This window comes from Rana temporaria, chromosome 2, assembly GCF_905171775.1.
Source record: "Rana temporaria chromosome 2, aRanTem1.1, whole genome shotgun sequence".
Classification (NCBI taxonomy): domain Eukaryota; kingdom Metazoa; phylum Chordata; class Amphibia; order Anura; family Ranidae; genus Rana; species Rana temporaria.
Window position 1 is genome coordinate 210,858,354 of NC_053490.1, and position 23,739 is coordinate 210,882,092.

Here is a 23,739-nt window from a genome sequence, read left to right on the forward strand (position 1 = left end):
GACACGTGATCCTGCGCCGTTTCCGGTCTGTGGAACGCGGAAGTTTGAAGGTCTCAGTTTTGGTTCGCTCAGTGATTCATTGTAGCTGTGGTGTGTGGGGGGGGATTCCGGATCGTTGTCGTTATGTCTGTGCTGTCCGGTATGGAGAATTCAGCAGGAGTGGTGCTCAGGAGGGCGGTGGAGCTGGACAACAACGGCAGGTTCCAGGAGAGCTTGGTCTGCTACCAGGAAGGCATTGATCTGCTGCTACAAGTACTGAAGGGTCAGTATGTAGGATGGTGAGGGGAGATACTAAGGGGGGTAGAGGATGAGGCGACTGTATACAGGGGAATGAAAGGTTTCTGAATGGGGGTGGTTTGTGTTGCTTAGTCTTTATTTTTTTAGTATATTATATATAGTAAGTCCAACTTTCCTAGAGAAATATGAGAGAATATAAGAACAGGAAGGTCAGCTGTGCCATTTCTTACATTTATCTTAGAAAGGTGCACTTCATAATTGGAAGACCCAACGAATATGTATAATTAAAGTATACACTCACCGGACACTTTATTAGCTACACCTGTTCAATTACTTCGTAACACAAATTGCTAATAGGCATCTAGACGTGGTGAAGACAACTTGTTGAAGTTCAAACTGAGCATCAGAATGTGGAAGAAAGGGGATTTATGTGACTTTGAATGTGGCATGGTTGTTGGTGCCAGACGGGTTAGTCTGATTATTTAAAAAACCGCAGATCTACTGGAATTTTCACACACAACCATTTCTAGGGTTTACAGAGAATGGTCAGAAAAATAGAAAATATCCAGTGAGTGGCAGTTGTGTAGACGAAAATGCCTTGTTGATGTCGGAGGAGAATGGACAGACTGATTTAAGATGATAGAAAGGAAACAGGAACTCAAATAACCACTCGTTACAACCAAGGTATGCAGAATACCATCTCTGAATGCACAACACATCGAACTTTGAAGCAGACAGGCTACAGTAGCAGAAGACCACACCGGGTGCCACTCCTGTCAGCTAAGACCAGGAAACTGAGGCTACAATTCGCACAGCCTCACCAGAATTGGACAATAGAAGATTGGAAAAACGTTGTCTGGTCTGATGAGTCACGATTTCAGGGTCAGAATTTGGCATGAACGCATGGATCCATTCTTGTATCAATGATTCAGGCTGGTGGTGGTGGTGTAATGGTGTGTGGGATATTTTCTTGGCACACGTTGAGCCCCTTAGTACCAATTGAGCATTGTGTAAACACCACGACCTACCTGAGTATTGTTGCTGACCATGTCCATCACTTTATGACTACAGTGTCCCCGTCTTCTGATGGCTCCTTCCAGCAGGATAATGTACCATGGCACAAAGCTCAAATCATCTCGCCACTGGTTTCTTGAACATAACAATGAGTTCCCTGTGTTCTAATGACCTCCACAGTCACCAGATCTCAATCCAATAGAGCACCTTTGGGATGTGGTGGAATGGGAGACTCACATCATGGAAGTGCAGCCGACAAATCTGCAGCAAATGCGTGATGCTATTGTGTCAATATGGACCAAAATCTTTGAAGAATGTTTCCAACACCTTGTTGAATCCATGCCATGAAGAATGGAGGCAAAAGGGGGTCCAACCCGGTACTAGCGAGGTGTACCTAATAAAGTGACCGGTGAGTCTATAGGCAGGCATTAATCATGTGCTTGTCACACATCACTAGGTCCAGCAGTATAGGGAACTCGAGATATAGATAAATAGCTAGATTCATGTAGGGGCGCGCATCTTTAAGGCAGCGTAGCGTACCGTATTTACGCTACGCCGCCTTAAGTCAGAGAGGCAAGTACTGTATTCACAAAGTACTTGCCTCCTAACTTACGGCGGCGTAGCGTAAATAGGGCCGACGCGCCTAATTCAAATGAGGATGAGGGGGCGTGTTTTATGTTAATGGGGGGTGACCTGACGTGATTGACGTTTTTTACGAACGGTGCATGCGCCGTCCGTGTACATATTCCAGTGTGCATTGCGCAAAAGTACGCCGCAAGGACGTATTGGTTTCGACGTGAACGTAAATTACGTCCAGCCCTATTCACGGACGACTTATGCAAACAACGTAAAATTTTCAAATTTCGACGCGGGAACGACGGCCATACTTAACATTGACTAGGCCAGCTATTTGATGGAATAACTTTACGCCTGAAAACGCCTTATGTAAACAGCGTATCTTTACTGCGAAGGGCAAGCGTATGTTCGTGAATAGGCGTATCTAGTCATTTACATATTCTACGCCGAACTCAACGGAGGCGCCACCTAGCGGCCAGCCTAAATATTGCACCCTAAGATAGGACGGCGCAGGCTGTCGTATCTAAGCTAGGTTTAAGTGTATCTTAGTTTGAGAATACACTTAAACTTAGGACGGCGCAGATTCTGAGTTAGGTCGGCGTATCTACTGATACGCCGGCCTAACTCTCTCTAAATCTAGCTAAAAGATTGACTTTTATAGAAAAGCTGTGCTTTGTCCTGCCCGCTGCTAAATGTCAATCGATAACTAAAGGCAAAACTTGTTCAGTACTAAAACAAAAAGAGTGGAGAGGGATTAGAACACCTATTGGGTGCTTATGCTGTCTGTGCCCCCATTAGGGAGATTCACCCTCGCTATTTGTCCTGGGGACACTAGTTCTGGTGACAACAAGGGATTCACTGTCTTTGGAGGAATTTCCTCATTTCCTGTTTTGGTTGTGAAGGAAAATCTCTCCAATAGAACATAGATGGTAAAAAACTCTGACAGGGGTTATAACCCTCCCTTATTTTTTCCAAAACGGTGGAAAAAATTGCTCCAGAATGGCCCCTTTTGTAGGTATAGCTATGTTAATCCATAAAAATAAGTGCCTATACTGCTAAAAATCCACGAATAAACTGTCTCACCCTGCTCTGCACATGCTCAGTTATGCTCTATTTTTAGCCATTTAAACAGAGGCTGGTCTTCCTACTGCCTTAAAGCAGAATTATCCCCAGGTCACACCGGTGCGACTTGACAGTTTCAATTTGCATGACAAGTTGCATTCTATTGTCTGCATTGGGAGCGGTCAAGATTTTAGAAGTAGTTCCTGCACTACTTTTTTGCAAGCTCAGGTGCGACTTGCATGAAGTCACAGATGTCTTTTTAGGTAGCACTATAGTGGAGCCTCGGATTGCGGTTAACGAGCGTTTCGCAATACGAGCACTGTATTTTTAAAAATCGTAACTCAGTTTGCGAGTGTCACGTAAAACGAGCACGATTCAGGCCATAGTGGTGTGCAGTACCACGTTTGGCCTGCGGTGGGGGGCGCCAGAGCCGATCAGCGCCGTTTGAAAAGACCAGAGGACAGCTCGGCTGACCTCGGGAACAAAGTCTTTCCGAGGTCAGCCAAAGTGTCCTTGGGACTTTTCAGGCGTTATCGAGGCTCTCCGGCGCCTCTGGCCACATGCGGCATTGCGTGCCATTGAAGTCAATGCGGAACAAATTATTTTTGTTTCCATTGACTTCAATGAGGAAGCTCGCTTTGATATGCGAGTACTTTGGATTTGAGCATACTCCTGGAACGGATTATGCTCGTAATCCGAGGTTCCACTTTACTTTGAAATTATGTTACTTCAAGTGAAGTAGCACGATTTCAATGTTGCGATCGCTGTCACCAGGGGTTTAAACCCTCCTATACTTTACAGCCGAGGAAGCTGCTTCTGTTTGATCTGCAACTGCAATAGTGCTGCACATGTGACCAATTGGGACACCAGCCATTTGATGGTTGGACAGTTTGGTTGAGGACACAAGCAAATGTGACAGTTGGTAATCCTGGCATTCCAGGAATGTAACTTTTTTGAAACTGAAACAATGAGATTCATTCCCCTTCATGATTTACTTCTGCTCAGGGGCTCTGGGCTTCAACAGAATGACCGCCTCCAGCAAGAAGAAACGGGAGCAATCCTGGAGGCAATTTACGGCACACGGATTCTGGTCGCATAATTATTAGAGGAGCTTCAGTCTCTCCCCAAACAATTTCAAATACTATAGCTGCTGACTTTTTTACCATAAGGACACTTACCAGGGATCCAGCGATGTCGGCACGCGAGCCGATTCTGCTTGTTTTCAAGGGTGTAAATGGACTCTATTGCCGATTTAAATCCGTCTGCCCCCAATCTGCTCCTCTTCTGTTTTTACCCAGAACAGACCTTTCCAATTATGTCTTCCTAAAAAACGGACAGATGGACCTGATCGGAATAGGCACCCGAAAGGGGCATGTGTTTTTTTTGTTTTATTATTATTTGAAATGTCCTGTATAGCTTTCCTTTAAACATTGTCTGTCTTACACATTTTATTTATTTATTTTTAGGCACAAAAGATGACGCAAAGAAAACGCATTATAGACAGAAACTGCGAAGCTACATGGACCGGGCTGAACAAATTAAACATCATGTGGTAAAAGAGAAAGAAGGTTAAATGTCATCTTCTGATATATTTACAATGTCGTTTTCAGGGAACATGTGATGATTGTTCTTGTTTAATAAAAAAGTCATCTTTTAATTCTGTTACTTGATGGTTCTACCTTATGAGATTTTTCTGGACTATCAGCGGGTCTGTAGGTACATTTCATCGTCCCTTTAAGTTTTTGTGCTTTCTTAGTTGTCTGGCTTATATAAGAAACATTGGTAGATCTTAAAGCGTAAGTAGTGGCAGTTCTTTTTCTTTCAGTTTTGGATAGAGTAGGTTAGATCTTCTGTTAAGTGCTGTCTTCCCACTGGGGGGAGGTGCCCCTCTTTTGGTCCCGGTTGGTCCATTGTCACAGAGACGGAAAACAAAATCTACCTGTGGTGACATGTATTCCTATTGCAACTCTCCAAGATGGGAATTCTGTTTGCTTTGGAGAGATTTCTCTTCATTTACTGCTGTGTCTAGTAGAATTGACATTTTTCTGTCTGTGTGATTGGCTTGCTAATTTGCATCTGCAAAGATATAAGTCACATTTTATGCATCCTCTGGAATAGGAATTTCATTTTTATTGAGATACTCCCTAAGGCAGGGGTCTCCAAACTATGGCCCGAGGGCCAGATGTGGCCGTTTACTAGCCTTTATGCGGCCTTTGGGGCACAATTCCTTCCACTGATATGAAGGACTATTCCTCCCACTGACACCAACAATAGGGCACTATATCTTCCAAGGATACCAATGATGGCATACTACTACTAATAGAGGGAATACTCCTCCTATTGACCACCAACCCTGAGGCCATATTTATTCTCACTGATGTTGGGCCTGTGACATTTTCTGCCCCCGCTGGCCACAATCCGGCCCTCAAGTCTAAAGGACAATAAAGTGGCCCTTTGATTGAAAAGTTTGGAGACCCCTGCCCTAAGGGATATTACTTCTGAAGAAATTCAGACCCTGCAGAAAAATCTCAGCCATGTCTCAAATTAAATATAAAAGGTAACTGCTTGCACATTGGACAGTGTGGATGTAAGATGCAATCTGAATGGTTTGCACCCATTCAGACCGCCTTTCTGCCATCAGTGTGGCTGGCCATATCAATATCTTCTTGAGAAAGAAACATCACTAATGGGTTGATCTTCATGAGTATAGGAAGCTTTAGACTAGTCCTTTTTACTGGATTGCTTCAAAGGAAAATTAAAATATGTTGCAGACCAATTTTAGAGTGGAAAAACTAGAACATACCTGATATGCTATTTTTCATTTGCCGTGCCACCACCTTATCTTAAATTCACTCTTAATGATGAGTTAAAGCAATATTAAACTGAAAAGCAAACTTATTTTTATTTTTTATGCTGCAACTTAATTCTTAAATGTGATGGCCGTACTAGTTTTCCTTTTTAGGCTTTTATTATTTTCTTATCACTTAGTGAACCTGCCAGTAAGTCTGTAGTTTTACATCAGAACAAGCTATCCTGCAGATGTATCAGTTAGGGGGTTGAGACAAACCATTTAAAGCGGGGGTTCACCCTAAAAACATATTTCTTACATTACATCCAGCTTCCTAACGACGTTTACATTATGCAGGTCTTTTTTTTTTTTTTCTCCGTACATACCTTTATATTGTGATTTTCTCCAGGGCTTCTGGGTTCTGATTACTGCGGGACTGTGCTGCGAGTCGGCGCCGTATAGCGCCGACTTGCAGCTCGGCTATTTACGGAAATCTGGTGACGCGCCTTGTGCGACATGGGAACTGTTTCACCAGACGTCAATCATCTAACCCAGAGATAGGAACGCCCAGTCCCGCAGTAATCAGAACCCGGAAGCCCTGGAGAAAATCACTATGTGTGTGTGTGTGTGTGTGTGTGTGTGTGTGTGTGTGTGTATATATATATATATATATATATATATATATATATATATATATATATATATATATATATATATATATATATATATACATGCATACATACAGCCCTCAAAATTTCCACTCGCCTACTAGCATTTGGCGAGTGGATTTAAGCTGGGGGCGAGTGATGGCAGGGCTACATGACCAATCTCCCTCCAATCTGTGCCTACACTTAGAGTCCCGATGAGATTGGCGGCCAAAGAGGAAAGGTGCATGCTCGGGAAAAGTAGTCTGGTGAGCCAGGCAGAGCAGTACACAGGTGCTCTCCTTACAATTCTCATTAAGCCATGGGACCCAACAGTATGACCTCTCTGAGCCTGCCCCCCTCCCCCGGGCCCGACCAATGTAGCTGGAGAGCAGAAAGTAATGAGTCAGGTGGAGGATTGCCAAAATTACCACTCCGGTGCAGCGCTCACTGAAAGTTAATTGCCCTGACATGAGAGCGGCAGCCTTCTAGTTTGTGCAGTTTTCTTCTCCTTGTGCTCTATGTAAGTGTCCAACAGTTTAGCCTGAGCACTGTGAGCAGACTGGTCTCAGTGTGTGCTGTGTGCTGTGCAGTGTGCGCTGTGCTATGGTGTCAATGGCTGTGCAGTTGTGTGGATCTCAGCGCTGGATTGTACTTCCTCCCGCTGTGCTGCAGCTCCTCTCCTCTCTGCCAGCCTGAATAAAAGGGGGAAGTGGGAACATGCAAGCGTGGAGCCGCACACACAGGCTCCTGATGATGAGATGAATGGGAGAGAGAGAGAGGATGGATGGGAGTTGCAGAGGAGACGGCAAGAGGATGGGGAAGAGACCCAGTTCTAGTGCCCTGTCCCTCTGATCTGCCCCCAGTGCCCTGTCCCTCTGGTCTGCCCCCAGTGCCCTGTCCCTCTGGTCTGCCCCCAGTGCCCTGTCCCATTTTGTTAAAGTTGTTGTTGGTAATATTTAATTTTGTAACTTGATTCTGCATAAAACATTGTCATTCCATGAGATAATCTACGAGGGCGTGTTTACAGGTGCAATTAGGCGCAGGGCAGTGTATGAATTAGGTGGGGCAACTGGTGGCGAGTAACTCTTGAGGCCTGGCTAGTAGCTCAGGACTTGAAATTTTGAGCCCTGTGTGTGTGTGTGTGTGTATATATATATATATATATATATATATATATATATATATATATATATATATATATATATATATATATACACATACATACATATATACATACATAAAAAACTCCCCTCCCCCAGACTGACAATGCTGCTGTCCAAAGGTTTCTGTGTGCTCCTTCATCCAGATTGTTGGCATCCTAATACGGGAGGTGTGTTATTTGTTAAATCACCAGGTGAAAACAGGCCTATAAAGTTACCACATCTAATGATTGGTAAGCTACAATATGTTACATTTTTGGCTTTGGGTTTAATACCAGTTTAAAGCAGTTGTAAAAACATGTGGTATGCACATGGTATTGTACAGAGCAGCCCCGAACCTTCTTTTTTGGGGTCCCCCACCAGCGCTCTCAGCTTCTTCTGTTTTTGGTGTGCCCCCAATGAAAGCTACTTCCTATGGTGGTGCACCTGTGGGCTCGCTACCGACCTGGGCTGTTAGCGTCTATTGACACACGCAGCCCAACTCAGACCCACCCCCTGCTTCCTCCTCGCAGTTTTTTAATGATAGCAGCTGGAGCCAATGGCTCCCACTGCTTTTTCTGAGCCTGTGAGACGAGAAAGAGAGAGCCATTGCTGCTGAAGATAGGCACAGCGCTGGACTGCGGTGGGTATTTAGGAAAAGGGTGAGGGGAACAACTAGTGGAAGGCTTTCTACCATAATGCATTAAGGTAATACATCTTCTGGCTTTAGAATCACTGTATAATGTAATTTAGCCTGAATTATGCACTCATATTGTAGCCCAGATTAATTTTCTTCTGGTTATTAACACTTTTTTTGACACAGAGGGAAAATATCACAAGCAAATCAAGATAGTAGAAAATGCAACGGGTTACAGTTATGAAAACCTTTTCAAGCCATATGTGGATGAAACTTTAACAGAAGTGTGGGTGGAGGACCCATATATCCGGCACACTCATCAAGTAAGTGTGAACAGGGTTGTCCAGGAGGCAGCAGTTATTCTCAAACATAGGAATTATATATATATATATATATATATTCGAAGCCTGTCTATATTTCCATTGCTGTAGGAGATAGAAATGTGCTTATACTGCTACCTGTATAGTTATATTTAATGTGCTTGTGTGGATTATATTCAAGTATTTCATTGTAGCTAGGTTCCAAAAGATTACCTTGGTGACAAGCACTAGAAACCTCAGATTCAATGGTGATTTGTTTTTGGCCTCTAAATGCGGTCCTACACCAGGGAAACCTATTACAGCGCTGTCATTAACCGTATAACTTTATGGCAGCTGGCTCTTTCAGGACTCCAAATCGGTTTAACTGCACCATGAATGAGTGACATAACTTGCCTTCCTTTTTAGATTGTAAGCTTTGACCATGCAGAGCCCTCTGATTCTTCTTGTATAGAATTAAAAAAAATTCTAATGTAACTGTACTGTCTCATTCCATTTTGTGAAGCCTTGCACAAACTGTTGGCGCTATACCATTCCTGTAAACTAATAGCTTGTGCCTGGGAGACCAGAAAGTCCGACAAATTGTCTGCTTCCATTGCACGGTTCGGTAATGAGGATTTAGCTATTCTGGAAGTTACATTAGGAGTTTGAGTAGTCATAAAATACAAACTAATAAACCCAAGTTCTGTAAAAAAAAGAAAACAATGTTGTATTTAAATCATATTGACCTTTAATCAGGAATTGCAATTCGGGAGTGTGAAAAGTATTGGAGCTCTTTGGAAGCTGTATTTTAGATTCCTCCTCGCCTCTTGTCCCAGGGACAGGATGTAATGTGAAATCTCCTCAATAGAACCAGGAATGACCACAACAGAAACAATGTTTTCTCTTTTAGTTGGGAAGAGTAATATCCTCTGTCAGGTTTTAGTGCTATCCTTGTCTTCACCCAGTGACATTTTCTCTCCTTTTATTTTGAATATAGGTGTCTTGGTAACAGAAAGTGAGAGGGAATCATCCCAGACAGTAATAAAACCTGACAGATGTTCTAACAATTCTTCTCTCTATCCAAAACCCCCAAAATTCGGAGTTTGGCTTTATTATACTATTTTAAATCTAATGCAAACCTTTTATAATATAGTTTATTCAGTCTGCATTCTAAGAGGAGTACACAATCATCAGTTATGTCCCAGAATGTATGCAAGGTTAGAGGTTGAAATGATACACTACGCAACACATGGTAAATACAGCAAAGTAAAAGATTTACAATGTTACTAAACCCACAACAGTAAAATCAGTGTGTATATGCAGCAAATCATGCTTGTTATACTCTCTTTGGAACCTAAGGGGTTAATCTTCCACATTGTGTAAAAAGGCTGTTTTATCCTTTCTTCTCTTCCACTGTCCCCAATCCACCTCATGATAGAACGGAGCCTTGCGGGGGGGGGACTTGGCACTCTGCACATACTCAGTTTGGTGTGTATTGCTAGAGAGTGTTGTTTTCTGAAGCCTCATAGGACAGTCAGAGTAGAATGAAAACTCCTCCTTCAAGCTTTAACCAGACACTCGTAGAAGTCACAAGACTTCTATATACTGCTGATGAGAAAAGGTGTTTAGCGGTTTATATTTACTATTTACTTATATTTACTAAAATAATTGCATTTCCATATTCTGTGTACTGTGGGAGACCAGATATTGTGAATGCAGGGTCCTGGGTTTAGTAACACTTTAACATTTTTTTTTTTTTTTTTTGTGTGTGTGAATTTACTGCATTTGAGATAAATATTGCAGTTATTCTAACTCTAATATTCATGTGGTATTTGATTCTTGGTGAATTGAGCCCATTATATGAAAGCAGCAAGCGTGTTTAGTGTATAATACTACTAAACAGTATGTGTATGTAACAAGCAGGAGCACATATTATATTCTTTAACCAAACTCTTGAGTATCCCAAAATACAACAGAATTGCTGACATGAATTGCTAATTTTTCCACCCCATTTTATTCTAATACAGACATAGCCATTTTAAGCAGAATCTAGAACTATGTGTTTGAAATACCTGAACAGTAAGCCTGTAAAAATGCGAGAGATATAATAAATATTACTTCCTGGGTAAATGTTACAAAAATGTCTCAATGTATCCTCCTCAAAAAAACGATATGGCTTCTCTTGCATGTTGACAGATCCCATTGATAATCTTCAATAATATTAATTTCAACCTTTTTGTCAATCAGAATTTTACAGTGTAGATCCCTGCTGTTGCTGATTAATATACTGTAGGAGTGCCTACAGGACACCTATAAATTATGACCAAAAAATTAATAAAAAATTGATTATGTGACTATTTTTGTTTCCCATTATGTAAATGAACAAAGACATATTGGATGTTTTTTGTTGTTTATGCTGCAGATTAAATCATTATTGTATTAATAGTTGATTGCAAAAGATTGTTTTGTTTGTATTTCATACTCATTTGAACTGTTTTTATTTTTACAGCTGTATAACTTTCTGCGATTTTGTGAAATGCTTATTAAGGGGCCTTCCAGGATCAAGAAAATCAACTTACTGACTTCAAGAGATGAAGTAAGTTTATCAATATTTATGGTCATATACTGTATTTGGGCTAGGATGAATTGAACTCATTACAACAGCTCAGTTTTATTAAAAAAAATTACATATTACATTTGATATAGCACACCAAAACCTTCACTACAAAAGCACAACTGACAACGTTGTCAAGTACTATAAAAACATAGCCTGATGGTTCAGACACACCACCACACACACACACACCACCACACACACACCACCACACACACACACCACCACACACACACCACCACACACACACCACCACACACACACCACCACCACACACACACCACCACACACACACACCACCACACACACACCACCACACACACACCACCACACACACACCACCACACACACACCACCACACACACACCACCACACACACACCACCACACACACACCAACACACACACACACCAACACACACACACCAACACACACACACACCAACACACACACACACACACCAACACACACACACCAACACACACACACCAACACACACACACACACACACACACACACACACACACTGATACTAGCAGCAGAGAGGTAAATAGCAGCTATAAATGAAATGGAGATCAGCAGTAGCTGATAAGTGGGGGTATCCACAGGGGGAAAGAGATCAGTGGTACGTCTTAATCTACTGAGGCGGCGGTAAGACACTAGATAGTACTGTATGTTATGAAATACTAGGCTAGACCTCCACAGGGTCGCAATTCTGATGATCTGATGATCCTCCACAGAGTGTAGTGAGATCCTAAGTGGTGACACAGAGGTTAATATCGGAGATAGTGCAGTGCCAGTGGCCATTCAAACAAAATATCACAGAGCTATGCTGGTATCCACTTTAACACGACCATTAGTGCAGTCACCCATCAGCACATGTAAAGCATACATTTATGGAAGACGCATCAAGCAGGTGAAAGCAGAGCAGCAGGGGAGAGCAAGAGCAGCGAACACCTAAACACAGTCTTCACTGGGCGAACCGCATAGTAATGAGGGAGCTCATATGAACAGTTCTAGTCCTGGGAATCAACCCCCAATAACCATCTCACATTGAGGTTGTGTAAGGTCACTAGCTGCTCCTGTCGACATCCATCGGCTTTGTGTTATATCCCCAGCCACTGCTAACGCTTGTGCACGGGCCGAAACAGTGCTGTCTCAGGATGATGGAGTCACGCCGCCAGGCTCTAGCAATCATTGTGGAGAGGCAGGTGGATATGCCTCATGGAGTGGTCTGGAGGATGGGCAAGATGACATGATGACGTCGATGCATTTTGCTCACTAGGTCACGTGAGCTTCTTCAGGACACTTCACTTCACATAAGGAGGCAATATAAGGGAGAGAGTGCTCCTAGTTCCATTAGAAACTACAAGCTATGGATCACAGAGTGGCCCTGATCCATGTCTTCACTCGGCCCCGGCGCACCACAGCATTGGTTGTGATTGACAGCAGCACGAGCCAATGGCTGCGCTGCTTCAATCGACCAATGAATGAGCCGGGAACCCGACCAATATGCCAGCACGTTCATGGCACGTGACTTTCACAGGGGGGCTGGGCAGGCCGGTATTGTCAAAGTTTTTTCACCTTAATGCATAGAATGCATTAAGGTAAAAAAACGTTTACCTTTTACAACCCCTTTAATTCAGTGTTGAGTCCCTTTTTGAAGCCAGAGGAGCTGTACTAAAGTCATCTCTGCGGTTGGGTAGATTAAAGGAGAAGTTCCAGCCTGAGCTTTTTAGGCTGGGCTTCTCCTATGGGTCACACCAGTCCAATTAGTTTTGCACTCCTAAGACCTGTTTTCAGTGGAGAGCGGTCTGAAGTCCGCTCTTCACTGATGTCACTGGAATCCAGGCAGCACATTGACCTGACTTAGGAAGTCTGAATCCACCAGTTGCCTGGACTGATGGCAGTCTCAGCCTCTTAGTGAGCCGCTGAGACAGCCACTCTCGCCTCTCCACAGCTCATTGCTCCATTAAGCAGGGAGGAGAAGAGCAGGAGAGCTGCCGATTGACAGGCAGCAGCTCTCCACTCGGGGAGGTGAGAGAACCGAGCCATCGGCAATGTTCGGTGGCTCGGTTCTCAGTGAAGAGACGGCGGGGGACAGACGATGCTGCATCCACCTAGGTAAGTATAAATCTAGAAAAAAAAAAACATACTTCTCTTTTGAGCACAAAGAAGCCTTTTATCTTGAGACCGTCCGGACAAGCGTTATGGAAGGTCACTATGGGAACCTTAACGTGTTTTGTTTTTTATACTCCCAAGATGTTCAACGATGCGGACACGCAGTTGGTGTTTACTTTTACCAACATAGTTTTTGCACGGCCACTCTAATATCTAGAGAACCAATGCCGTTCCACAATTCACAAATTGTTTTATGTAATAGTCCTTTTGCTTATCCACATCTGTGAATCTATCGGTTCGATCAACAAACCTGCAGATACGGCAGTGTACCCCTGGAAATATACCAATCTCAAAGAGATAGGTCAGTGGGCCAATTCCTAGAGGGAGTTTGTACAAATTTAGATTGCACCAGATTTATCCCTTAAGTTTCTGGCCCACAACAGGTACGGACAATCTCACATCTGATGATAGATTAGCCCTGAAAGAACTCGAGAGGCCCCTAATCCGGTAATAAAACCTAGTGGCAAGGAGGGTAAGGTGGTTCTCCTGTCGCAAAACACCTATGAGCAGGAGATTATGTGGCAATTGGGCAAACGGTGTGTATATATAATAATAATATAAAACCAAGCAGCAACTTGTTCCCCTCATTGTTCATCTCTTTGAATTACAAGCTGTTCCTAGCATAAGGGGCAGACCTTATCACCAAGAGGGAGAGGGACTATTTTTGGGTGGCTCAATATAATACCCCCACCATCTATGTAATCCTCAAGGTACATAAGAACCTAACAAATCCCCCAGGAACGCCAATAATAACAGCCTTCAAAGGACCCTTGCAACAAATTGGCAAATACTTAGATGCCCTAATTAAGGGAATGTTGACAGAATTACCATCTTATGTCCCAGGATACAAGAGATGTGCGGTTAAAGGTAGTGCAGAGTGGAGCCATCCTTGTCGGTATCGACATTGAGTCACTTTACACCTCCATCCCCCCCCCCCACCAATTGGGCATGGCTGCGGTGGCTCACTTCCTGGAAGTAAAGTATTCATCCATGGGTGCCCAAAATGATTTCATCATTGATCTCATGGCTTTTGCTTTAAACCATAACTATTTTCAGCTTTCTGGGAAACTCCATGGGGCTTACACTTGTGTCCATCTTGGATGGTGGGAGGAGGATTTGGTCTACTGCTCCCAGATGTCCCTAATGTACTGATGTTCGGCTATGGCTGAGGTACATCGATGATCCTGGTTATATGGAATGGATCAATTGAAGTACTGCAGGATTTCCTGGTGGTGTTGAATACAAATAATAAAAAGATCAAACTTGCATATACTTTTGATCACAATAAAATTTCCTTCCTTGACCTTTCCATTTTCATTGAGGGCGGGAAACTAGGGACTAAAACCTTCAGGAAAGAGACAGCGGCCAACACTCTTCTGTTGGCCTCTTGTCATCACTCTAAACCACTTATTAGGGGTATCCCAACAGGGCAGTTCCTGTGTATATGCAGAAACTGTTCTGTGGACAAGGACTATTGACTTGAAGTGGATGAGTTCTATGGGTGATTCCGTGAGCAGGGATACTCCCATAATATGCTCCAGCAAAAAGGCCTTGGCACGGAAACGGGAGGAACTTCTGATCACACGTAAAAAAGATCCATCCCTGCAGCAATCTGCTCCAGTTCGTATTATCACTTGTTATGGGTCCCAATGGGAGGAGGTATGTGCAATGCTAACCAAGCACTGGCACATTCTGACCCAGTCACCTGGTATGTCTGAGATTGTGGGCCCAAGACCTCTATTAGTTGCTGCAGGGGCCAGAAACTTCAGGGATAATCTGAATTTATACAAACTCCCTCTAGGAATTGTCTCACTGACCTACCCCGTATGAATGGTATGTTACCGTGTGAATACTGGCATATCTGCAGTTTTGTTTATCGAACCGATATATTGTGGACCGGCATAAGATCTATTACATAAAACTATTTTTGAATTGTGGAATGGCACGGGTTCTCTAGATATTAGAGTGCCCGTGCAAAAAAACTATGTTGGTAAAACTAAACACCAACTGCGTGTCCGCATCAGTGAACATCTTGGGAGTATAAGAAAAGAAAAAACAATAAATGTCCCATTGCTCAACATGGGCTAAGTGGGCTGTATAAGGTATTTACTGGCAGAAAAAAAATGTTTTACTATCCAAAGTTAAAACAAGGGCAGAAGAGTTAATAGATGGAAAGATGAAAAAATGACTGAAGTTCTGCTTTAAGCATACGTTAGTGCAAGGGCCGTGTTTGCCTGCTTGGGGATGCACAGATGTTCTGCGAATCTTCGTATAATTACTAAATAACTATTCAGAATGGGCATATACCAGTGCATTTACAACACACCATTAATTTAAAAACTAGAGCCGCTAAAAGGGCAAATGGATTGTTTTGTTGCCCACTTGTGGGGTAGCAATACTAACTTAATACAAAGGGGGATTGCATAATATCCATAAAATGTAAATGTTATGTCAGGATGTGCAAATTGACTTAGTATGGCTTTAGAAGGGAAGTGATAAATAAGACACCTAGGTAGCAGATTTGTGTTTTATATTTTTATTTTTTATTCTTGCACTATGTTGTCTTGATGTTGGATCTTAAGCATAGTGTAAGAGAACTTCAAGTACACATTTTGTATATTCTCGCTGTTTTATAGAAATAAAGGGCTATATATTTTTGTATGATTCAGATAACAGCAGTGTTCTTGTTTGCTTACACTAGGTGCTGAAGACGGGTTCAATTTGATGATTCTCACAAGTTCCTTTAAAGCGGAGGTTCACCCAAATAACATCTATATCAGACCAACTTCTTTATACTTCTAACATGTACATACCGTATAATCTATATTTGCAATCTGGCTTCCAGGTACTTCTCCCTGCGGGAGTAGGCGTTTCTATGCTGAGGAGGAATGTCCTTTGGGAGGTCGCCCAGATGATTGACGTCCTTTCAGAAAAAGTTCCCCCCCCCCCCCCGGCGGAAAAGGCCCCGCCCCTCGTATTGTGTAGGCGCGTCACGAGTCACGGCGTTTCCGAAAGAAGCCGAACATGCAGAGCTCCTAGTCGGTGCGCAGGAGCCGTATAGAGCTAACTGCGCAGGCACCGTATAGAACTTCTTCATGTTCGGCTTCTTTCGTAAACGCCGTGACGCGGGGGCGGGGCCTTATCCGCCGGGGGGAACTTTTTCTGAAAGGACGTCAATCATCTGGGCGACCTCACAGAGGACATTCCTCCTCGGCATAGAAACGCCTACTCCCGCGGGGAGAAGTACCCGGAAGCCAGATTGCAAATATAGATTATACGGTATGTACAGAAGTATAAAGAAGTTGGTCTGATATAGATGTTATTTCGGTGAACCTCCGCTTTAAGCAGAGGCTGTTTACATATTTGTTTGTGTTTGTTGTAAAGCATTGTGTTGTGTATATTATAAACAATATAATTTCTATTTTTATCAGATTTATTTTTGTTTACGCTTAAAACATGTCAAGTTTTCTTACTGTTGTATTTGAAGCAGGAAAATGGGAAAGATCAACAGATGTGCATTCTGCAAGAGATAAAAATCTCCCTTTTGGATTATGGCGTTATATTAGAGTTCAGCTTCTCCCAATCCATCCACGACCGGGAGATCAGGTAGACAACTAACATAAATCTGTCTTGCTTACTGGTATTTGATACAAAGTACTGTTGCATTTCCAGAATCCTCTTTATTCAGTATCAGCTGGCATTTGATATTGTCCTGATATCTTGGGTCCTAACATATGTTTTAGTATTTATAGCAGCATTTGGTGTACAAAGGCTCCATACAAGTCTCCCCATGCAAAAGAACATTGATTTGGGTTTGAATATTTATGCACAGATCAGAAGCAACTCAAAAGGCCACCAGAAGTATCTCAAACACATCCCAAATACAATCGTAATGCTTTAAGATTTAAGGGATCCTTAAGGGGTTGTAAAGGTTCGTCTTTTGTTTTCTAAATATGTTCCTTTAAGCTAGTGCATTGTTGGTTCACTTACCTTTTCCTTCAATTTCCCTTCTAAATGTTTTTTTTCTTTATTTGAATTTCTCACTTCCTGTTTCTCCTCAGTAAGCTTTTCACCATCATCCGAGCGGTGGAAAGTCATTTAGAACAGCTTACTGAACACCTTACTGAGGAGGAACAGGAAATGAGAAATTCAGACAAAGAAAACAATTATTTAGAAGGGAAATGGAAGGAAAAAGTAAGCGAACCAACAATGCACTATCTTAAAGTAACCTATTTAAAAAATAAAAAACTAACCTTTACAACCCCTTTAACCTGGGGCCTGTGGATCGCTAATGGAAGGGTTTCTGGGGGTCTGTGAGGGTCAGATGAAAATAACATTTACTTTCACTATACAGCCCTCCCATTGTCCCAATCAGTTTCCCATTAAAATTAATAAAAAAAAACGCACCCTGTCACTTTTTATAGCACCGAACGCTAAGTGTCTCTTGAATCGTTGCCACTCCATGATAGTATGTGCTCATTTTCATGTAGTAGTAGTAACAAGAGGATTGTGAATGATTGGGGGTCACATCACAGTGGTACTGTGGATATGATAAAAGGTACACAGTGCCACGTCCCGAGATAATGGGTTAAAATTGGTAGGTTTGGCAGATGGACTTTATAGACACAGTTGGATGTTTAAAATTCAATGCTTTTATAAAAGGGACATATAAAATAAAAATAATAACTTTAACTATTCACAAAGACAGAACATTTTAGAACAGTAATGCACCACCTAAAAAAGTCATAAGTGTAAGGATTCTTATAGTATACAGAGAGTGAAGACAGAACGTCACTTCCTATAATAGAGTATACTAGTAGGTTAATTATTGACCAAGGCGGTGTGCCGCATACTGCTTAACTCGACATGTTGCGCGTGGAAACACTTCCTCAGGAGTTTTAATGCAATTTATTAGGAAGGTAAAACGTGAAAACAACAAATGGAGAGCATAATCAACAAAACACCATAGGTACATAGATATGTCTTCAAAATAACTTTGAAACTAAGGGAAACAAGCTTAAAAACAAGGGACAGCAAATGGAGTCATCAAAGATCCCCAATCTGTAGGGGGCTAATAACCTGCCCATCAGCCCGACATTTGCATTTAAAAGCTAGATTTCCAATGATCAAAATTGGCAAAGATCCATAAGAAAGTGCCTCAAGGAGTATCTTGTCTCAAGAAGTTATTTGAGTATCTCCGTTTGGGATGACAGCCCTCTGGATGCCAGAGATGCCTGTGTTGTGCCTATAAAGTCCGTCTGCCAAACCTACCAATTTTAACAACAAGGATTGTATTTCAATTTTGTAATGAGTGGCCTTTTTTTTTTTTTTAATGAAAAGGAGTGATCTTTTTTGTTAAGATGGTTTACTTTATTCAAACTTTGTATGTCATATATATATATATGTGTGTGTGTGTGTGTGTGTGTGTGTGTGTGTATATGTATGTATGTGTGTGTATATATATATATATATATATATATATATATATATGTATGTGTGTGTGTGTGTGTGTGTGTGTGTGTATATGTATATATATATATATATATATATATATATATATATATATATATATATATATATATATATATATATATATATATATATATATATATATATATATATATATATATATACTTATGCTGTTGTCTACTACCTAATGAGTGCTATTAGCTTAGTCACTAAGGTAGTATTTTTTTTATTCGTTATTTTTGCTTTTTCCAACAAGATAAGACAGTACAAACATTCCCGACATAAGACTCCCGACATAAGACTTCAGGACCATATGTTATACAATACCTCTAAAGGCATGCAATCTAAATGGAAGGATTTTTATCATTAGAAAACTTACAAAACAATGCTGAAAGCAGACCTTAAATTATAGAACCAGTCTTAGGGAATTTAATATAAAGGGAAAGGGAGCCAGGGAAAGAGAGATGGAGGAAGATGCATCACAAAGGGCAGTAGGGAGAGCAAAATAGCCCTCCCAGCTCCCAGAAAAAAATAGTAATAGGAACAGAAACAATGTCCATTCTAGCTGTTCCCTGGTCGACCGATCCTACATTAAAAAGCGATAGGTTCGACACTTGTCTGAGTAAACGCAGATAATCACTGTATTAATTGTGTCTATACATGTCAGAGGAGGGGAAATCTATCCACAAAACCCAAATATTCTAGAACTTGGTGTAGTTATCAGTAAATTGGTGCCTCCACTCCTCAGCATCCGTTATATCCTGCACCTTCAGTAGCCATTCTCTAATTTGTAGGAACTACCAAATACTTCCAATGGCTCAGAATGAGACACTTTCCAGCATTAAGAAGGCGAGGCATCAGTGAATGTTTATAGGTCCCTACGGACAAATATGTGTCATGAAATAGCATAGAAAGCGGGTTGTCTGCTATCTGGTGCTGAGTCACCCTGATAATTAGGTTACGGACTTCCACCCAGAAAGGTCGGAGAATAGGAAAAGCTTGCCATAGGTGTAAGATGGTACCCATCTGCCCACAACCTCTCCAACAGGGTCCTGATCTCATTGGTTATATGAAGACATTCTGGAACCCAATACCATCTCAATAAACATTTATAAGAGGACTTAGAATTGACATAGGAGGAATGGGCTAACAGTGATTTTTGTCTATGCTGCTGTCAGGTAAACTACGAACTAGGTTCCATCTATTAAGGGTAGTATTTTGATACTTTTTGATTTTTTCTATTTAGTTTCATGAGAAACAAAGGGCCCTTTTACACGGGGCGGATCTGTAATTATCCGCCCCGTGAACCTCCGCTTGCTCAGCGGGGGTCGCTCCGTTGATCCCCGCTGAGCCGGCGGATGACAGGGCGGTCCCCGCCCACTGTGCAGGGACCGCCCTGTCTTCTCCGCTCTCCCCTATGCAGCATAGGACATAGTAAGATGATGGTTCCTGTTCTTTGTCAACAGCTATAACCTGTTGTTTATGATAACTTTTGGCCTTTGTTTTTTTGTTTGGGTGAGCATCTAGCTATAGTTTTTAGAAAACCAGGACTGATGCTGGTTTTTTATTTTATAAAAAATAAATTCCACAAGAACTGAAAACCATGTTTGTGGTAGAATTCAGTTATATTCATTATGTATGCTCTGTATTTCTTATTTTGTAAAATTTACTTTTTGTTTTCTTTTGTGATAGATTCAACAACGGCTGGTTGATTAAAATTGGTCGAGGTCTTGACTATTTTAAGAAACCTCAGGTAAGGACATTAACATTTTCATAGTTAATGAACCAATGAGGAAAAGACGTTTTGATTAAAAAGTCAGTCACCAATTTGTTATTTTGCAGAAACCTTTCTTTGACACTCCTGATATTTGTAAGATTCACCCATTTAACGAATTCTTGATTAAAGTGGTTGTAAACCCCCCAATGCGGAATTTGTACCTACAGGTAATCCTATAATGAGGCTTGCCTTATAGGTACAGTAAATATCACCTAAACGTGCGCCATTTAGGTGATATTTACCTTGTAGTGCGCCGATGATGTCATTGGCACATGCACCTTTAAGAAACGGCCCTGCACATGCACAGGACTAACGTTGCGTGACTCCCGACAGTCACAGAGGCGGAGTCCGCGACCCTGGGTGGAAAAGGGGCGCCACAAGATGCGACCTCCAGCAGGGTACATCACGAGCTCTGTAAGCACAATATGCTTTTACTTTGCAGGGAACTAAAAAGAAAGTAAAACCCATTTAGCTCTCTGCTAATCTGTTTATAGCACCCACCCGGACACTAAATTCAGCCTGGTTTTATCACAGTTGACAGAGAACTTGTCAGAAGTTATCATGCTGATAACAGAACGGAGCAGGAGAAAGCTACGGGACTTAGGGCTTTGAAGAGTGATTAGAAAACACTGGAGATATGTGTGCCCAGCTCAAATTTCATGATTGGGAGTTTACATCCACTTTAACATAGCAAACTTTTTATTTTGTTATATAGTGAACTGTTTGCCCTGTATTTATAGAGTCGTTTTTCTATTGGCTCCTGTGACTACGACTTGCGGCCCTGCTACGAAACATCAGTTGATATCTTTCACAACAATCACACAAGAAAAACATGACTAAAGTCTGTACGATGGAGTCGTTTTAAAGAGGTGTTCTAAGTAGCTTTGGAGCAGTGGGAAGGTTTGGCATATCTTGTTTTTCAGTCCTGAAACCGAATCCAGGGACCATCGAAGGTGTAAGTGTGCTTTGGGGCACAAAAACTTTCCATGTTGGAAGAACCAACAATTGTCATTTTGCTGCTTCTGTTGCTGTATTAGTACACTGAACATTCATTCAACGCAATCTGTTTTATCAGGGAAACCATACCTGTGTTTTATGCCTTTTATATTTTATTTATTAAATTGTGTTTATTGATAAGTAATTTATTTGATGTTATATGGAAGCATGCAAACACTGTTTTTCTTACTTGGCGTTGGTTCTTGTGCTTTACTTTATACACTTCATGAAGTGATGTGTTTGAGATAAAATATGAAGCGCTTCCTTTTGGTACTTTCCCAGCATTTAGTAGCGTATAATTGTTGCAAGATCTGTTAAATGAAAACTTGAGATTTCATTTTGTATCTATATCAGGCAGCTATTATTCTATTCCTACCATTTGCACTCAATATCTGTGGAAATAATAATTTTTTCTTAAACATCAGAAATCCCCAGACACCAAGGAGGAGGTGACACCATGCTGAGTTAAAAAATAAATAAAAAATGAATGAATATTATCTTCATTATTGCTTACCCCAGGAGATAAATGCTAATAAGTGTAAGCGGGGAAGATTTTTAAGTAGCATAAAATGGGGCTAAAGTCCCATTTATAATTTGCCAAGTAAAGTGTTGTAATATTTGCAACAGATTTATATTGCTGATTTTGGACTGTTATTGGAGCACATATACATGGATTTACTTATTTGTGTTATATCTCCACACAGTATAAAACTGATTACTGTAATTGTAGCCTTTCTAGGGGTCAAGCAACTAGAAACTTTTAATGCAGGATTTTGGAGAAATGTTTATAGGTTGAATTAGAAGTGTGTGCATATCATAAAAAATAATAACTTTGTGATATCTTAAACGAGTAACCCCCATGCTTTACTGGATATTCTGTTGGGGAGTCATGACTAATCTGGAAGTCACGATTTATTTGATGTAACAAATTCATCCCCAACTATGATATTGTATAACTGCTAGAAACGATTGGTTGTTTCTATACTCGTACACAGACTATTGTGATGCTGCACTGCATCTTCACTACTTGTGATGCCATAACTTTGAATCCTCATGTTTACATTCAGAACTATTTGCCCCCCCCCCAGTACAAGAAAACCTTTTACTTATTGTACATTATGCACTGTTAACAGAACAAATACCCAAAACTTCAGGCAGATAGTCGCCTCAAATCTATTTCTGCATAACAGGACTCTGCAATGGAGAGGAAGTAGTGTGGGGCAATCAAGGGTCTTTTGCATTGTCATTCTGGGAGGTGGCTTACAGGATGGGAGGGCACATTCTTTAATAGTACGCATGCCCCTTTCATTTTTAAGATTGAAGAAGCAGAGGTTACAGAAATATGGCAATCACATATTTCATATAATTCCTACATTTCATATAATTCCTACACTCCACACTAGCTGTGGCCGCAGCTCACAGCAGGGGTTCCGGTGCATCCCTGTACTCCTTTTCAGGTGTGAGTCGGGTCCGAATTTTTGGATGAATTTGCACCTGAAACGTACCAGAAGATGCACAGGATCGTTTTCCAGTGCGGTCCGTGGCTGCCCTGGAGCTGTGTGAACTGGCTCCATTGAAAGCCGGTCAGTCTCCTGTCATGCGAATTGGATTCGGAAAAATCTGCATCCAATTTGCATAAGTGTTAACCCAGCCTGAAGGACACCTGCAATATAAAGAGGTAGCATGCCACTGCCGATCCTGTCTACATGAAAATGCACATTGCTTGCTTGTTTGCCTATCCAATGACCTTTTGTTTCTAAAAAAATTTAAAAAAGTTATTCATACACACATTTTATAAATACAATTTTTTTTTTTTTTTTTTTTTAAATATGTGATCACATGGCCGCTGTTCTCAACTACATAAGGGGCTTAGAGAATTAAGGGTGAAGACTGTATGGGTGGTATGTCAGCAGAAGGCAAAGAAACGTATGTACAGTGATCTTACTTGTGCAGGGGGCGTGTCAGCATAAGTCTGACCATTGGGAGTACAGGCAGGCTGTGCGCAGATAGAATGCAAAGAAGAAAACTGACCATTCTGGGATAGATGTACTTCCAATGCGTGGCATGGGCACTTTGAAATAGGAAGGCAGGGGACTGGCAGGATCACCAGGTATTTTATACAAAAGGAAGAAAAGCAAAGGGATCAGGATACAAGTACACGATAACACAGACCCACATATGAGGAATGTGAAATGTTGGAGTAGCATACACTTTAAATGTTGGATACCATTAACATGATGATTATGAAGGAAAGGATAGCATAAACCTTTATGATGGAAAGAAGGAGAAGCATAATCAAATCC

At 41.5% G+C, this 23,739-nt stretch overlaps 1 protein-coding gene across 2 annotated transcripts; it reads left to right on the top strand.

The window, feature by feature from the left end:
- Window positions 1-3: 3 nt before the first annotated feature.
- On the top strand, window positions 4-23,561 carry MITD1 (microtubule interacting and trafficking domain containing 1). 2 transcript variants are annotated; one of them, XM_040336347.1, is made up of 7 exons: window positions 4-262; window positions 4,356-4,457; window positions 8,287-8,423; window positions 10,909-10,995; window positions 16,685-16,800; window positions 20,356-20,416; window positions 21,181-23,561. In XM_040336347.1, the coding sequence occupies exons 1-7, from the start codon at window positions 124-126 to the stop codon at window positions 21,274-21,276; spliced, it is 738 nt and encodes a 245-aa protein (XP_040192281.1). In that variant the 5' UTR covers window positions 4-123; the 3' UTR covers window positions 21,277-23,561. The 2 variants fall into 2 exon arrangements, with proteins under 2 accessions (XP_040192281.1, XP_040192280.1); XM_040336346.1 differs by having other exon boundaries at window positions 6-262; window positions 16,682-16,800.
- The last annotated feature ends 178 nt before the right edge of the window (window positions 23,562-23,739 follow it).

Coding starts and splice junctions, on each gene's coding strand:
- MITD1 (XM_040336346.1), top strand. CDS start 124: ATGTCTGTGCTGTCCGGTATGGAGAATTCAGCAGGAGTGGTGCTCAGG. Junction 4,458..8,286: donor TGTGGTAAAAGAGAAAGAAG/GTTAAATGTCAT, acceptor TTTTTGACACAG/AGGGAAAATATCACAAGCAA. Junction 8,424..10,908: donor ATATCCGGCACACTCATCAA/GTAAGTGTGAAC, acceptor TTATTTTTACAG/CTGTATAACTTTCTGCGATT.